The 17,528-nt window shown below is 37.1% G+C and overlaps 3 protein-coding genes across 3 annotated transcripts; 2 read left to right on the plus strand and 1 right to left on the minus strand.

Annotated features, from left to right (window-relative positions):
* LOC140892700 (probable protein phosphatase 2C 47) lies at nucleotides 1-2,512 on the plus strand. Its single transcript, XM_073301662.1, has 4 exons — nucleotides 1-82; nucleotides 971-1,162; nucleotides 1,503-1,708; nucleotides 1,859-2,512. The coding sequence occupies exons 2-4, from the start codon at nucleotides 1,031-1,033 to the stop codon at nucleotides 2,412-2,414; spliced, it is 894 nt and encodes a 297-aa protein (XP_073157763.1). The 5' UTR covers nucleotides 1-82; nucleotides 971-1,030; the 3' UTR covers nucleotides 2,415-2,512.
* Nucleotides 2,513-4,155: 1,643 nt separating this feature from the next.
* On the plus strand, nucleotides 4,156-4,851 carry LOC140892795 (uncharacterized). The gene has a single exon (XM_073301798.1). It carries the CDS (start codon nucleotides 4,230-4,232, stop codon nucleotides 4,695-4,697), a length of 468 nt encoding a protein of 155 aa, XP_073157899.1. The 5' UTR covers nucleotides 4,156-4,229; the 3' UTR covers nucleotides 4,698-4,851.
* A 1,582-nt stretch (nucleotides 4,852-6,433) lies between these two features.
* Nucleotides 6,434-16,201, minus strand: LOC140886420 (uncharacterized). Its single transcript, XM_073292998.1, has 14 exons — nucleotides 16,003-16,201; nucleotides 15,703-15,921; nucleotides 13,220-14,288; nucleotides 11,903-12,115; nucleotides 11,603-11,820; nucleotides 9,655-9,729; nucleotides 9,301-9,372; nucleotides 9,123-9,221; nucleotides 8,967-9,032; nucleotides 8,781-8,895; nucleotides 8,370-8,438; nucleotides 7,926-8,265; nucleotides 7,650-7,773; nucleotides 6,434-7,538 (listed from the first exon to the last, which is right to left on the minus strand). Exons 2-14 carry the CDS (start codon nucleotides 15,820-15,822, stop codon nucleotides 6,768-6,770), a joined length of 3,351 nt encoding a protein of 1,116 aa, XP_073149099.1. The 5' UTR covers nucleotides 15,823-15,921; nucleotides 16,003-16,201; the 3' UTR covers nucleotides 6,434-6,767.
* Nucleotides 16,202-17,528: the final 1,327 nt, after the last annotated feature.

Below are 17,528 nucleotides of genomic sequence, written 5' to 3' on the forward strand. Positions count from 1 at the left end.
CTCCTCTCCTGTTTTTTTGGATGATAGTTTTCTCTTTCAACTTCTCATACAGTCTTATTCAGCTTCTTTCTTGGCGCATGCGGTTTGTAATTTTTTTTTTTTTTTAAAACTTTGTACACAAAACTGATTATTTTCTTCTGGGATATTTTTACATGTATCTGGTTTGCGTAATCTTGTGCATTCATGGTTCTTCTTTAAACCTGATATAATGAATGAATTCTTTGTGAAATGAAATCACAAGAATGGGGGTTGTTGTATTGCTAGTACCAGTTAAGAAGAAATAAAAATTAAGTTGGAAAGTTTAGAAAATATTCAGGATGTATGTTGTTATTGTGGGATAGTTTTAACTTTCTGGGGTTGAAGAAAAAAACATTAAATGGCTGGGGGAAGTGACTCATCATCTTGTCAAGCTAAGTTAGAAAATGGGTTTTGCAAAGAAAATCAAAAGATGACAAATTTTGAAAAGAACAATCATGATGAAGGCAGCCAAGCCAAAGTAGCACTGCCACCTGTGATGAGGCATTGCATCAGCCATGAAACTTTGGCCAATACCATTTCATTGGTATGTAAGTACTTGATTTCGAAGGCAGATTTTTGTTTTGAAATGTGGGTTGTCTTTGTTATTTGGATTGATGTCGAAGAAAATAGATTTGGGATCTGATGGAATTCGCTTCTCGTTGGATTGCTTCTCAGTCATTGGGTTTGATATTTTCAATCAAATCCAATTGCAAGTATTATTTGCGACTAGGTTTCTTTTTTGGATTAATTATGATCTTGTATGATAATGTTAAAAAGTCTTTTTACTTCTACATACACAAGTAGATTTCGGTATATTTGGAGTTTAGATTAGCTGGATTATACTCTGTTTGAGATTAGGCTTGCTTGATTTGTTGTAAGATTTTATATGCTGAAGCATTTTTGTCCAGCATCACCAAATGGACTGAATTTTGATTTATTTGAATGTTTTTAGAAACAAACAACTGAAATTGGTTTAAAGTCACCACCAGGGAAGGCTTCTGTGTTTCTACCGATGTATCGTTCAGGAAGCTGCTCTGAGATAGGGCCAAAGACATTTATGGAGGATGAGTACATCTGTGTAGATAACCTACATGAACATCTTGGTACTGCTAATGGTTTTCCTTCGCCTGGAGCATTTTACGGGGTATGAACTTATTTTTAGCTTACATTAGTTCTTCATGTTAAATGGAGAAACCTTGTATAAATTCACTATAAATAATTCCTGAGGAATAACCAAAATCATTTTTGAACAAGTTCACCAAGCCCTATTCATATCTATCTCAATTTATTATGTCAACTTCAACAGTCTTGTTTATGCGTTCAATCACAAATGTTTAGGTGAAACGTTCCTTGATTGAAAAGAAAAGGGAGTGATCGACTCTTATAACATGGAGGAAAATAAGCTCAAAGAAAAACCACCAAATCCATGTCATATGATAATTATTACTTCAACAATTTTTACATCGTGGTTAGTTGATCTTCAGGTTTTTGATGGTCATGGCGGCGTTGGTGCTGCGTCTTTTGCTAGAAAAAACATTCTTAACTTCATCATGGAGGACTTACATTTCCCGGATGGGGTTGATAGAGCAATCAAGAATGCTTTTGTGAAAGCAGACAACGCATTGGCAGATGCCAATAACATTGATCGCTCATCCGGGACGACCGCTCTGACTGCTATTATGTTAGGAAGGTAATGAATCAAGCTTGTGTTACTGACATTGTCGTAGATCTAATTTGTTGCAACCTTAAAATATGACAGTATATTTTTAGCCATTCAAATGACTTGTCCACAAAATTGTATTGATCCTTGCACCTCCATTGTTTGTTCTGTCACAATCAGGACCATGGTAATTGCTAATGCTGGGGATTCTCGAGCAGTTCTTGGGAGAAGAGGGAGAGCAATAGAATTGTCGAAAGATCACAAGCCCAACTGTACATCCGAAAAACTTAGAATCGAAAAGCTAGGAGGAGTTATCTATGATGGCTATCTCAACGGCCAACTATCGGTGGCACGAGCTTTGGGTGACTGGCATATGAAAGGTGCTAAAGGTACAAAATGCCCCTTAAGCTCAGAACCGGAGATACAAGAGGTTAACTTAACCGAAGAAGACGAATTCTTGATAATTGGCTGTGACGGTCTATGGGACGTCATGAGTAGCCAATATGCTGTAACCGTGGTAAGGAAGGCGCTGATGATGCATAATGATCCTGGGAAGTGTTCCCGAGAACTTGTCTGTGAGGCACTCAATCGCAACACATGCGATAATCTCACGGTGGTTGTGGTCTGTTTCTCACCCGATCCACCACCTCGTATCGAGATTCCTAAATCTCAGAAGAGGAGGAGCATATCAGCTGAAGGGCTTGATCTTTTAAAGGGTGTACTGAATGATGTTTGAAACAAATGGAGGCACCACAGGTGAAAGAAATTTTGTTACATATGGTTTTATTTTTTAAAAAACTATTAGATTTGCAGAGTAGTAAGTACCATGCAGAGGCGGAGCCACCCCAAAGGCTGGGGTGGGCTCTAGCCCTGGCTTAATTTTTATTATTATTATTAAGTATAGTGATATTTAATGTTAGCAAAATTTGGTCCAGTCCACTTCAACATTTGGCCAACCCACTCCAAGCATTATATTAACACATACCAACTTTAATATTTGATCTAGCCTATTGCTCTTTTTTTATGTTTTTTTTTCTTCGGCCCACATATTGTTAGATTTTTTAATTATTGATGAAATCATAAAATATGCTATTGAAATTGAGATTTATTTAAATTACAAACTAAAGATTTAGATCTATAAAATCATCAATCAGAGCAGAATATGATAAGAAGATTCAATTAGTGAAATAAGAAAACTACATAAAATGTTAAAGTTATATAAAAACACCTGCATATTAATTATTTAGTACCCGATTGTGTATTCTGATTTTTAAAAGAAAAAAGCACGATATTGTTTTCAAGTTGTTCGATGAAATGTTTGAGATGTGAAATTGAGTATTTTTTAACTTTCACATAATCTCAATCCAAGTAAGCAAATTGTAATTAAGCTATGAATTTTTGAGTTACTAAAATATTTATCTCTTTCTCTCGCTAATTCCACATGAATGGTTGGATTCTAGAACATGGTAGATGTTGTATAAATTCTAAAAGTTTCTACATTAATCGTGTCATAGACATGTGTATAACTCTGTAGAATATACTTGTATATACATGTAACTTGTATAGAATTATGTAGAAGGAAGGATCTATAATCGTGTAGATTGTATGAAGCTCAACTATAAAAGGGTGCAAGCCCTCATTTGTAAACCACCAAATTTGAAAGCAATACACAAAATATTATTCAAGCTCTCTTGTGTTCTTACACAATTGACAACTAAATAACCATTTAGAGCTAGTTGGCTAGTCCCTATTAAATTTTGTACAGTAGTTGTGATTTTAGAGTAAAACAAAACTATGTTTTCATTTTTTTAAAACCAAAAGCTAGCACATCGATTTGTAAGAAATATTCTCCAAGTAATGATGAGATCTCAAACCATGATGAACACCCCGCTAAGTATCAAAGAGTGAAAGAGTTGATATTAATGTTAGTATTTATGTTCAACTAGATCCGGCAATGCGTACTCTAATATGACAATATCCTGTCAATGAAATAGATGCTATACATGTTTATCAGCCCAGGATAAAAAAAATTTCTGGCTACGCCCCTGGTACCATGAATCCCCATGTTGAAACCGGGGATTCAGTGTATACATGAGTAGATTGTTTAAATTCACAGCTAATAATGTATCATTCCATTAGTTGTAGTCTTTTCATCAGCTAAATCTTAAGCCAATTGTTTGCTCTGTAATTGTATCATACAATTGTAACAAATTCTTTTCCAACTAAAATAGGTTATTTTGTTGAAAAAATAAATTATTGAAGGACAAATTTATTAACGATTTTAATTAATAATCAATAATTATTAAAAATACACACACATACATGAGCTCTTATGATATCGTTTTACAGGAGTTTTTATTCGACTTAATCAATAAAAAAATATTAAATTTTATTATATAAATAGATTAAATCGATCACGATAAATATGCGTGGATAAAAGCTAAGAGAAGAAATAAAAAAAAATTCAAAAAAGGAAATAAAGTCCAAAACAAGGCCCAAAGATTGGAACCCATTCGGATAGTCTTTCACTGTGCCCGCTGGGATTCTGACGATGTCTACGCTGAAAGAGATTCTGACCCGGCGGCCGGTGGTGGCAACCATCCGACTCACCGTGCCCGCAGGCGGAGCAAAACCAGCTCCGCCAGTAGGGCCGGCGCTAGGTCAATACAGGCTGAATCTGATGTCCTTCTGCAAAGACTTCAATGCCAGGACCCAGAAATACAAGCCCGAAACTCCCATGGCCGTCACCATTACTGCTTTCCAAGACAACACTTTCGAGTTCACCGTCAAATCCCCCTCAGTCACGTGGTACCTGAAGAAGGCGGCTGGAATCGAAAGCGGCAGCAGCCGCCCCGGTCACGTGAGCGCCTCTACGATCACCCTGAAGCACGTATACGAGATCGCTAAGATCAAGCAGAGCGATCCCTACTGTCAGTACATGTCGCTGGAAGCAATTTCTAGGTCGATTATCGGGACTGCGAATTCCATGGGGATTAAAGTTCAGAAGGAGCTCGATTGATTTTCAATACGTGTTTCCAGTTATTTAGTTTTGCTTCTTATATTCTTAATTTGGCCCATTTTTTATAAATGACTATTGGTTAAGAATCTTGTTGGGATTTCAATTTTTGTTTCAGAATTAGCTAAAATGGGTGCCCAAAAAGATTTGAACTTTACTAGTTTTTTTGGTGTTTATGTGTGTGTGTGTTTCTTGCAGCGTGTAGGTTGTTTTCTTTGTATAGATTTTGCAGCCAAATCATGGATTCTGAAGTGGTGGAAAAGTAATTCTTTGGGGTTACAATGGGATAGGCATATTCAAAGAAAAATGATATAGATGCCAAAACAGGGATCATAGAATTAGCAAAACTGAAACTTTGTTCATTTGATAGTTTGTGTTAGTTATTCTGAAAGGCTATTCATCGTCATCCCTAAGACCACTATAAGCATCCCGCTTCCCATTTCTAAGACTTGTTTGTCTCCCGAATAAGCTATTCGATAATGGAATTCGGTTTTGTGGTCAGTTAGATTTTCTTCATAGAATGTTTTGATTTGAGATGAAAAACTTGCATCCCTTAGTTTGTTCGGTCATCAACGTGAACTTAATCTAAAGCCAAAGTGATCTCTTCTAAAAGTGTATGAAGCTGTTTGCTCAGTTTTGCGAAGAAAAAGCTGTGAAGCTTTTCCTAGAATTAATCTCAAACACTACTCCAATACAATACAAGGTTGCTTCTACTTTTTTCAAACTAGATTCAGGTAGTTTGGTTGGTTATAAGAATTGTACTGATATGATGTGCTTTTAAGATTCAGAGTGTACATTCTTCGCCTTGCTAGTCTTGTTTTGTTTCTATATGAATTTTTTGCCTTGTTCATGAAATACTCTGGCTTGATTACGCATTACGGGTTGTTGAAAGACTCGGAAAAATGGGTGATTTCCTTCTGTGGGTTCTGCCGGTTTCACTTGTTGCAGCCTTTGAATCCAGCTAAATTTTGAAGTGGAATACTAGGTTCCTGGTCATCTTTAGTTGCACATTCTTGTTTTTAAAGTGTCATTTATTACAGCTGAAGCCGCGCATTTGGATGAATCCTTGTTGATTTAAGATTTTTATGGCTCTGCAAATTATTGGGTTTGAATTTTATTCGAGTGCTCATGGATTGCGAGCAGGCTTCCTTGTAGAGAGAGGTTCTCATTAACGCTTGAGTTAATGAATTTCTCTAAGTTGTACTGAGAAAGTGTAGTAACGGACTGGGAAATCCTTCAAATGTGTCATTGTTGGAAAAGGTCCATCATTGTCAAAATTAAGGATCTTTTAGCAATTGTGACAAAAGTTAACTGTCAGAGAATAGTCACATGACATTCAAATATTGATGGATTATAAAAAGCTTTATATAATTATCATATCAGTATTATTATAACCATGAATTCTAACCTTTGTCTATTATAACCATGAATTCCTAATTGTCAAATTATTTAACCATTAACTAAATAACTTTTATTTGATCATGATTTTGAAATGCAACATTTTCAATTTCTTTCATTTGTTTAATCTTTGTATTATTATTATTATTATTTTTACTTTTGAACGAATGTCATAAATAAAAAAAACGGTTCCTATTGTCCTGGTCATTAAAGAAATTAAGCTCTAATAAAAATGATTAAATAAATGTGCTTCATGGATCCAGCAATGCTCACGCAACAGAGCAGAATTGATGAAAGGAAAATTGCAACCGAACCTTTGGGCAGCCGAACGGAAAAGAATATCTGAAACCAATCCGAGATTGCAACCCTCAAGTTTACTATACGAAATAAATACAGTAGCAGGAGTGAATGAACAAACCATCTCAAACACCAACATACAGAGGTCCCATCATAATGTCACACAAATTTTACAATCGAACAAGTTCATAATAATGAATAATATATTATACTATTTATCAACAAACGAAAAAATTATCCGAGGGAAAAAGAAACCAAGTGGTAAAAACATAGAAGGAAAAATGAACACAAATTGAAGAAGCAAACTGCCTCATCTGAAACAGTAATCCAAGAAACAAGCTCTAGAGGGGGAGGGGAAAGAACGACAAAATTGCAACACTAAAATGCTTTCCAACTATCTGAATCTTTCTTCGGTGTTTGACCCTCAAGAGATGTCCTAAAAGGCTCGTTAGACCCGAAAGGATCTGCAGCATCATCAAACGAAGGGAAACCGTGACCATAGTCAGAATCCCGAGTACTCCGCATGGAATCAAATCTAGTAAACGTGTCTCTTTGAGGTAACGAGCCAAAGTTATAATCAGAATCTGCCGTGCTCCGGAATGAATCAAATCTTGCGAAGGAGTTTTCTTGGGGTGGAAAGTATCCTTGATCAAAGTCAGAATCTCTAGTGCTTCGCATTGAATCAAATCTTGTCAAAGACTCACGAGAACCAAAAGGACCACTGTCGCTCATGTTGAAGGAATCGAATCTTGAGAAACTGTTGAATGAATATGGCTCTTCAGAAGCTTCGCTGAACCCTTTAGGAGAAGTGTTAAAATTGTACATTGGTGTGCTTGGAACTGAATCGGCAAATAGAGTATTCCTGGAAAACATGTCCCCGTGTGGGGAGCTTGCAGAATTATAGAGTGGTGTGCTCGGAACTGAATCAAAAAATGGACCCTGCTTTGGAGTGTCCATGCCTGTAGACCCAGTTCTAATTGGATTTAATATGCTGGCAGAGTTATAGAGTGGAGTGCTAGGAACAGAATCAAAGAATGGACCCTGAGTTGGAGTCGAGTCAACTGTCCTAGATCCAGTTCTTATTGGGTTTAATGCCCAGTCATCGGGACCAAATAAAGAACTTTCACTACGTCTCTCAAGGTCAGAATCCTGGATTGGAACAGTATGGAGACAAAGTTCAGTGAGCAGCAGCATTTGAATAAGGGAACTATTTAAAGAAAGACCAACTGGAAATCAAAGCACTTTTAATTGAATAAATACCTTGGGAGTGCCAGGGTTGAAATCCCATGCTGCAACAGTATCATAATGGGAATCAAAAGAACCCCAACCTGGCTCATCAAAACCTTTCTCCCCAGAAAGTACAGATTCAGCTCTACCATATCCACTGCAAGTATAGAAAAAATGCCCGCAACAGTTTTAGCAGATCAAAACAACTTTGTATAGAGTTCAGCTCTAGAAGGTCACTCAAAGTATTCAAGTAGAAATATGTAAAAAGCTGAAAAATCTACGTTAACTAGGAAAAACATTATGAGTTACCCTGGGGTGTCAAATCCATGTGGCGAGCCATTTATATTTACATCCTTCATCAGTTTCAGTTCTGGCAATTTGTGTGATGGGCTATCAAATGCACTTCCAGATGGACTGTCTGGTGGACTTCTTACTGGTTGCTCCAAGTTTTGATTGTTTGGCCTCTCACTCTGAGCTAATCTCTCCCCAGAATCATGCACGTCTGATTTTTTATCGTCTTTAGATGGTGACTTTGTGGAACCACTATTATCATATGGAGTAACTTTCTCTCTAATCAATGCAAATTTTGGTTTGGGAGGTGCAATCACATTTTCCACATCAAGCGTAAGCTCTTTGACATATTGGAATCCTGGATCAAAAAAGAAGGTTAGGTGACAAATGAATAAATGCCAAACTGCCACAGATATGTTTAACATGTTCAAAATATGACTGTATAGAGCACTAAAAGAGTACCTTCATCTTCAAACTTATCCCAGACATCATCCCAATCAGCAGCTGTTCCTTCAATGCCAGGTTGCCAACCTGTAAGAGAAATTCAACCGAGACAAGCATTAAACCAGAATCCATTGATAGCATCCTTCACAATATAAGCATTAAATCAGAATCTGTTGATAGAATCCTTCACAAGATATATTATCATTTCAATGGAATATACTATTCTTTGACTCCTGAATACTTTAATTTAGGATATCATAATAACCAGATAAACAGAAACGGTGTTACAGGATTCAACACATATTTCATCAACAACCTGATTAACACCTACGATTAGTGACACATGAAAAGTGGCACTCCTAATATTTCAATTATGACCGATGGTGGAGAAAATCAGATACGATCCAGTCTGCCCTTAACGAGACATACCAAATGGAAGCTCAACGAGTGAGGTTGGTTTTCCACGCAACCCATAAGTTTTGCACCGTTCATTCAAGGCTTTCACCAGTTCCTCGAGATCTGACTGGATTTGATTTACTCGTTCCTGTAGCCACACATTTCAGACTCTGAAAAAATTCATTCTCATTTTGATGAAACTAACAAAAGGTATATTACCTGAATACCATCAGCATTATCTTGTTCCAATTTGACAATTGTTCGGTATAGTTCCATTTTTTTATCCTACACACAGTTATCAAACTGACATTTTTAAATTAAACATTCAAAAAGCATGGAAAGCTTGCAAGACATAACATAAAGGGTCAAAAATACCTGAATATCACGAAATGTAGCTTCTTCAATGGTTAATTTAGATGCCACGTCACCAACCTGTTTGTATTTTTCTTCATATTTCCTTGCTAATGAGTCAGCCTAGAGAAAGGTTCAGTTAATTGGGTCCAACAAGTATCAGTCATCACAGGGAAAAGTACATCGTCTTTAAAAGCAATACCTCTTTTTTGTCAGCTACAACTTTCTCGGTGATCTCATTCAAACGATTATCGCATCTGCTTTTGTACAGTATCTAGCAGAAAATGGCAGCATTAAAAAAGCCCGTGTATGATGCATTTTCAATGGAAATTTTTCATCTTCCCAATGTATATAGCTAGTCACATCCTAGAAAAGAATTTTTGGCTTGAAAACTTGATTAACGTAACATGGTATATCTTATTTTTGAAACTCAAAATCAAGACAGGTATAAGAGAACTTGTAAATCTGACCAAGGTCATCAGAAGATTCAATAGTGGCTCCCTGCATCAGATTGAGCCAACATTATCATTGTGCAACTGATATTAAGAAAACTCACAAGTTCTTGCATCTTGGTTTGATAATACTGAATTTTCTGTTTAGCTTCTAAAATATCTTTTTCCAAATCTGCTACCTGCAATAAAAATGATGAAAAGAAACTGAATAAGCAAAGGTTCATGGAGACATGAAGAGAGTGATTTTTATTTCATTTTCTTCTCTTTAAACTAGTATAGGCATACGCCAAAACTGTAGGGATACGTAATCCTACTGGAAGATACAAACTGGATATTTTATCATCAGTTTAACAGCAGACATTTAACTCAACGTAAATTCATGGAACTACACAAATAAGAATTAACGATTAATTCAACTCAACATCCATAATAATGCACATAACCTATCAATACACAGACTGGACGAAGCAGGCCCAGAACAGGGTCACAAGGCCATTATCCAAATTGCGCTTTATAGTTTTCACCACGACAGATCTATAGTCCTGTCGGGTACAAAGAGTGGGAAAACCTTAGCATCAGCATCAAAATGAATTTTTATATCATTTGAGTCCAGGCATACCTTACTGCTTACAATAATACAGACAAAACGAAAGCACAAAATGATAGATAAGCTATACGCCTCCAAAACTCAGCCTTGAAAATGTTGATCATCCTCTACATTGACACCCAATAATTATGACCAAAGAAAGATCAACATGCAAGCGAAAGGAAAGTAAAAACACGACACAGCTTCTGAAAATAGACAATGAATTCTCTTCGCATTACTCTCGTGAGAATCAGCTACACTGGGCGACCTAAGAAATGTACAAACTAGTTATCCAAAACAACAGTACGAAGTTCAAAAATCAAGAATAAGATCATAAAATAAAACTTCAGACTGCGAGCCTATTCGTGTCTCTTAGTTTGTAGATCATTTGGTCTGATGGGACAAGTAAATTCAACTACTGGAAAGAAACTAATGCCTCGGATAGGAACTAAATGGATTAGATAATTAACTCAAGAACTAGTCTCGGAGCATCCTATGGTATAGCCTGTGAAAGATACAGATTTAAAGCCTAAATTCATGGAACGATGCATAGATAGAGCAATAGAGATATACTGCAAAAATCATCCTCGTGATAAAACACTCAAGGGACTAGTCTAACACTTCACGCCAAACATGCAATGTTTGAGTTTATTTTTGAAGGGCTACGGTTTGATTCCTCTGATTTTCTGAGTTTAATTCGAAAAGTGAATTCCATTTATCAAATATCTACATGATTCGCAATTGTGATATCAGAACTTGACAAAAGCTCTGTGATGAAGTCCTTACAGTCAGGTAAAGTTTATTACTGCAGTCAACTCAAAGACTAAGAGAAACAACTTGCAATCTAACTCAATGAGGCCACCAAGATGACAATACATCTCCAAGAGAAAAAAGTACCACGAGGTAATCATATTGATCTACTTCTGGAACATTAGTAAGAATTCACCATGGAAACGGGCAAAGACATGATGAGAACATATCCGCAAACAAGTATCATAAATTATTTACTTGACCAACATCCCACGCTACTTTCACAATCCAAGGAAAAGAAAAGAAAGATGGAAACACAACCACTATGACCACCGCCATATACTCGTAATGTATAATAACATGCATAGCATTTGCTTGATAAATTCAAAATTCCACTATCTTTCAAAGCTAACTAGCGGTTTCTTTCCCACAATGTTTTAACTATACTAGTAAAGCATGCATTTTGACAGTAAATCAATAACAGTCATAGATCATCAATCAAAAGGTTCTATAAATATACATATATCAGTATATCACATGACCTACAATGCCATATCTAGATTATAGATATACCAAAGTCCCAAAATCATCAAGTTGTAGAATCAAAGCCTGAAATCATGGTATGAATTGTCACTCAGTAGCTAAAAAGGGAGGAATGATAATGGAATGGCAAAGGAGAAAGCGAGTCCAGAATATCTGGAAGAAGTAACAATCACCTGTTTCTCTGCATTCTTTGCCTCCTCAAACTTTTTATTCAGGGAATCCTGCTCCTCTGTGCTGAGTTGATCTACAAGATGCTTCTCTAGATCGGGAACTTTGGGCTTTTGTTGGACTGGTGCATCAGGCTGGGGAACAGGACCTGGACGAGGAGGCCTGCCTCCACCAACAGAAGAAATTGGTCGTGCATTCCTAGCCCCTGGGGGTTGTTGGAAGCCTGATTATAGATGCCAGTTTATCAAGGGTTGTGAATAAGATTCATATATAAATGCTCAAGATTTGACGTGTAAAACATTAACCAGCAGGAGGTCTCCAAGATGTATTGCCATATGACGCAGCAGGTTGACTGGAGGCAGACAATGTCTCGTCAAATATAAGATTGGGGAGCGCTGCTGGAATAGGCCGCCCTTCCCTATACCGTTCCATCAAATAGAGAGCAATGCAGAATTCCCTCAAAGAAAGCATGCTATCATTGTCTTGGTCAGACAAGTCCCAGACCTGCTTTAAGACCTCTATTAAAACAAATAAAACAACAGAAGTAAGATAATGAAAAAGTGCGTCAATTAACAAAACAGAAAGTTTATAAGTGAAGAACCAGGATTGCACTCAGCCTCGTTGCTACCAGCAATAAAATTTAAATTTTAGCTTTCAAAATTTGAAATATAATAATCTTACATCGACACCATACAGAAGTAAATAACAGATTGAAAAGGATAGGACGAACATAGGGAATTTAAAAATTCATGTTATTTGAAACATTTTCTCCCTGAATTCTTCTCCTTTTCAAATAAAAGGGGTCAGGAGTGAAATGATGATGAATCTAATTCACATTAATTTGGAACTTAGGCAATAAAAATCATGATATTTGGAGAATAAATAGAGGAGTCAATTTTCCTTGTTACAAGCCCATTATTATTGTTACTGGTCTCACAATCTTGAACATCCATTTTTTCTACAATGTGCTATTGAACTATAATTCTGTCCGCTGCCAATTTTTTTTAAAGCTTTCAGCATGGCTAAATAAACTACAATCAGTGAATTAATTGCAACAACACTTGAGCATGCAGGTTGTAGCTTTTCACGAAAAAATTAGTTAATAGCATGACGAAGCTCATGTAGAAATATATAACTTCCTAACCAAAAATATACGCTACCAAAGTAGCAGGTAAACCAGGCCATTTTTACTCATTACAGCTTTGTCATCTTGCCCCAAAATAACCTCAGATGGACAAGTCTAAAATAATTTTTCGAATGATAAATATTTTGTTAAATTCCGCACTGATGGAGGTTCTTCCAAATAACAGACTAACATGTTTAAACAATTTGGTATATCATCTAATGAATGAGAAAGATGACAAATTTTCAGGAAAATTATTCTTATGAATTGATCAAAACATAAATCAAAGTATATAACACTTCAGAATCAATTTTATCAAAAACCAAACACTACTTTTTATTGAAAAGCATTTATTCTCCAGGTTCAATATCAACAGTTAACTTCACATAATGAAGAAACAGTCATGTGAAAAAGGTGTAACCCAGTCCAAAATCTAATCTAATCTAAACCAGAAAAAAGTCTAATCCAAATCATAGGACTTTGATGAAGCAGAGCATACCTCGTGGTAGCCTCCAACTCAGGAATAAGTTACGCGCCTGTTCACCAGTAATTTTCCCATCTCTGTCAGTGTCGACTTGCACAAATACCTTGCTGTACTTTTGAACATCTGATGGAGTAATCTTAGGCCATGGGGGCTGAGTTTGAACAGAAGTAAGATTTCCAGCTGGAACAGGAGGTACAGGGGGTTTTTTAGCAGAGATTTGTTGGTTTGCTTTCCCTGTGGACTGGAATTGTTGAGCTTGAATAGCTGGAGGCTGAGGAACAACAGTTTGCTTAGTAGGTAGAGTTCCAGCTGACGAGTCAGCCATGCTGCCAGCAGAATATGCAATAGCTGAGGGGTTCTGCTTTGGTTCAGAAGGTGTCACCGAGAACACATCCCCAAAAACTGAGTCCGGAGAGAAGCCGTTTCCAGAAGGTTTATGTTGTTTTGAGTCTTCCTTTCCAACCTGGGGGCCCAAGAAAACCGTATCATTTGGCTTGGATGAAGAAGTTTCCGCCAACCCAGTCATTTCTGAAGGTTTTGATTGTGCAGCAGATGACATAGGTCCAAATCCACCCTCTGTTGTGGAAGAACTTAGGTTTCTGTTAGAGACTTGAGAGGAAATTCCAGCAGAGTAAGCATTAGTACTACCAGAAAATGAATCAGAGGAGCTAGGGCGATGAGGAACAAAACTAGAACCTGACCCAGTCAATCCTTGGCTTGAAATGCCTGGTTGAGACTGGAAGCCATAACTAGGAGCTGGGGGCTGAGGTGGCCTCACGAATTGGCCTTGCTGAGATTGAAATCCACGTGGACCACTCACACCAATACCTTGATTAGAGATTGGAGTGGCACTCAGCTGCGTAGGAGATGCAACAGCCGTCAAATTTGACTGAGGACTAGGAGTAGCTGCAAGATTTATCTCCGGAGCAGGGATTTTAGCTGAAGCTGGACCATATAAAGCAGCTTTCACAATATCTGGGGTCAAATCTCGTTTACTTTGTGCCACCGTAACAAGTTTCAAAGCATTATAAAATTCCGAACGACCTAGGAAACCAGTTCTGTTTTGATCAGCATATGTCCATATCTGCACAAAACCCACTGAAGTAATGTTACGGAACAAACTACAGAAAATATACTCAAAAGGAAGACATCCAAAGAACCACAAGAAAATTTAATGAATCTAGGCCTAAATATTTCATTGTCACAGTTATGTTAAAGTTATAATAGCTCCACCACTCAAAAAATAGGCAAATCCCTGCTGTAGCTATGCAGGCATCCACCCGCGATCACAATTCATATGCCGCAGGAATAAAAGGATTACATAATAATCTATAGTAAATGTGTTCGCAAGAGCTAAAAGCCTAAAACCATTTTACTAATTCATTCAGTTGAACTATTGGTACGGCAGATGAAAAAATATGTTAGGCAACTGGCATCACATCAGAGAGTAAGGAATAGCTGTGGGGCAGTAAACCGCAACAGAATCTGGCAAAAACCAGGACTACATAATGAAAGACAATAAGCAGTGCCCTTTCAAATCATAAATTTGTGTTTGAAATCTCTCTCTGTCCCCAGGCATTATGGACAAACTATATAGCCCAAAGTTTGAGAATTATTTGACAACTTCAACTCACATGAAAAGATAAGAGGGTAATAGCTTTGTGTGGGAAGAAAGGGAACGGACATGGTTCCTTTCTTACAAGCACATCCTCCCTCCCTCTGTAAGTTGCAAAAGAAGTTCTCTCAATTAGAAGTTTGTGCTTTAACCCCAGTCAATTAACCCTTCAATACCTTCAACATTATGTATATTCCTTTTACATAACAGTTACAATTACAATTATCAACCTCCAATTCCTGGCTATTACCCTTATCTGTACAACTCCTAACGGGCCTAGAGTGATAAATAGAAAAAGATAGATAAAATGGGGACAGATGTTCATTAAAAAAAAACAGAAGCAGATGGGCATGATTCTCCAAAATCAATTCGTCCAGCTCCGAGTTCTAACTCAGATGGATGGCTGAAGTAAGGCAACATAAAGGAAGCAAACCCATCAGAATGAAACCACATTACTCACAGTCAAAGATATAACTTTGAGCTGATATGTAACAACTAACAATTTGAGATACGGGATTTCATTACAATACGAACAAAAGAGACCCCACATTTCACATAAAAGGCAACGCCAACCAACCTTTTCTACAAGCCTTGGTTCTCAAATTTGAATTAACCATAGTTTTCACAGTGGATAATTTACTAGCCCATCTACCTCAAATGGTAAATACAATTTCAGAAAATAGTTCCTCAAAAGTAACCAGAGATGAAAATGAAGATAAATGTCGTGGTTGACAAAATTCAGATAGCAGTAAGTCAGTGTGAATTTAAAATTACTAAAGCAGCAAGTAACAAGTAAACAGCGAACGATGAGATCAGAATCAATGAGGCGCCACGACTGTGATAGATTATTTCACAGAAATAAATGGCAAATGAACGGATGGACCTGTGCGAGAACTCGTTGGGGTAGATTGGATGCTTTGAAGAAGGCAACAGCCTCGTTTCCGCTAATCCGACCATCTCGATCCGTGTCCGCCATCTGAAAGTAAGCCTCGAATTTTTCCATGATTGCACAGCGGATCTGCGAAATGATCTCAGCTTCTCGTTTCCCCCGAGGAGTAATTCACAAAGTAACTAGGCGAAATTGAGAGGGATTACAAGAACCCTAACATAAATTTCAGAAAACAAATAGGGGTCAATCAATCAATCAAAATTCAAAACCACCCGGATTGCACCATTTACATACGGTCACATTTCAAGGAGCGCAGCGAATCGATTTGAACGGGAAGATTTTAGCAGCAAATCGGGTAATGAATGGGCAGATCGCGGAGGATTCAAAGGGCAAAGCAAGTCGATTCGTGTTTTCGGAGGATGACGTCAGAGCCGTGTGGGTGGTTTCTATGTTCGTGTTGGAAGCACAGCTCGGCACTGTGCATCGGCTTCGAGTTCGGGATGGATGTAATAGCATACTTTAATAATGATTTTTATTCTTTTTCGATTCCAAATAAAAATAAATAATAATAATATTTTACTTCAATTTTTTACATATACGAAAGTAAATTTGCTTGATTTAATATTAATTCACAGATAATTTTTATTGTGTTTCTTTGTGATTTTGTTTTTCTATTTTATTAAATTTTACTCGTGTATCTTTTCATTTCTTGTAATTTAGTTGATTTTCATTGAGAATGTTTATGAAACATTGACATGTATAGTTATATTAGCACAATATCAAATTGTTGCACGTGATGTCGAAATTGTCAAACAAATTAAATATAGCGTTGAAGATTAAAATTTAAAATAAAAGATCCAAAAAAAAATTAAAAAAAAACATATAAACAAAAATGACATCTTCAGATATTACTTTATTTTTAAGTTTAGTTATATATTAATATTAACATGACTACTTAACACTCTTCTCATTTAAGTGTTGTGTATGTATCGCCAATAAATTGATTTTAATATTGGATTGAATAGAAAATTTTACAGAGTGTGTTGGATTTTTTGTTCCGACGTGTGAGTGCAATTGCCCATATCAGACATTTATCATTATATGATGTTTAAATTGTTATATGGGTTGAAAGGTTTGATGTTTAGTTTCTTACACTATTTGAAAAGTTTGACATGTATTGCTATTGTAATAACTTGTATCTTATTTTAAGTCAATGAGATGTTGAACATGGTCAAGGGTGACTGACTAAACAAATCAAGGGATTTAGTGGAATTAAAATGTGAATTCTAGGCTTCGGAACCACCGAAGTGTAGTTCAAAGGCAGCGAAATAGACCTTTGGTATGATCGGATGTATGGCAAGTTCGGAAGGTCCGAACTCTCCTACTTCGAAAGCAACGAAGTATGCATGATTTGTTCGAAAGCTAAGGGACAGTTCGAAACCTCCGATCCCTACCAGACAAGTAAGCCGATGAGTTTATGATTATATGTAGGTCGTGTGGCAGATCGAAATGTTCGAAGTCCCGATCGGAGCTTCCGAAGCCAGTTGTCAGTTAGTTGTCCATGCATCGGTGACTCATCCATTGCATGCATAGTTCGGAACGTCCAAAAAGAGGAGTTCGGAGCATTCGAACTCGGACACTTAGATACATGTCAAGCATGCAGAGTTCGAAAGATCCGAACCCGAGTTCGTACCTAGAGTTGTCAGACGTACCGCCTCGCCCTGCGGCCCATTTAGGCCCGCCTTCAAACAGGTCACTAAAACCCCAACTCGTACCGCCGTGGGTTGCGGGTTAGGCGGGATAACCCGTCAATTTTTTTA

Source organism: Henckelia pumila, chromosome 3, assembly GCF_033568475.1.
Source record: "Henckelia pumila isolate YLH828 chromosome 3, ASM3356847v2, whole genome shotgun sequence".
Lineage (NCBI taxonomy): Eukaryota > Viridiplantae > Streptophyta > Magnoliopsida > Lamiales > Gesneriaceae > Henckelia > Henckelia pumila.

Excerpts from the sequence above, each read along its gene's own strand:
- LOC140892700 (XM_073301662.1), top strand. The coding sequence starts at position 1,031 with ATGTATCGTTCAGGAAGCTGCTCTGAGATAGGGCCAAAGACATTTATG. Across the intron at positions 1,163-1,502 it reads CGCCTGGAGCATTTTACGGG|GTTTTTGATGGTCATGGCGG; the intron begins GTATGAACTTAT and ends GTTGATCTTCAG. Across the intron at positions 1,709-1,858 it reads ACTGCTATTATGTTAGGAAG|GACCATGGTAATTGCTAATG; the intron begins GTAATGAATCAA and ends TGTCACAATCAG.
- LOC140892795 (XM_073301798.1), top strand. The coding sequence starts at position 4,230 with ATGTCTACGCTGAAAGAGATTCTGACCCGGCGGCCGGTGGTGGCAACC.
- LOC140886420 (XM_073292998.1), bottom strand. The coding sequence starts at position 15,822 with ATGGAAAAATTCGAGGCTTACTTTCAGATGGCGGACACGGATCGAGAT. Across the intron at positions 9,730-11,602 it reads CAAAGAATGCAGAGAAACAG|GTAGCAGATTTGGAAAAAGA; the intron begins GTGATTGTTACT and ends TTTTTATTGCAG. Across the intron at positions 9,373-9,654 it reads AAACCAAGATGCAAGAACTT|ATACTGTACAAAAGCAGATG; the intron begins GTGAGTTTTCTT and ends ATTTTCTGCTAG.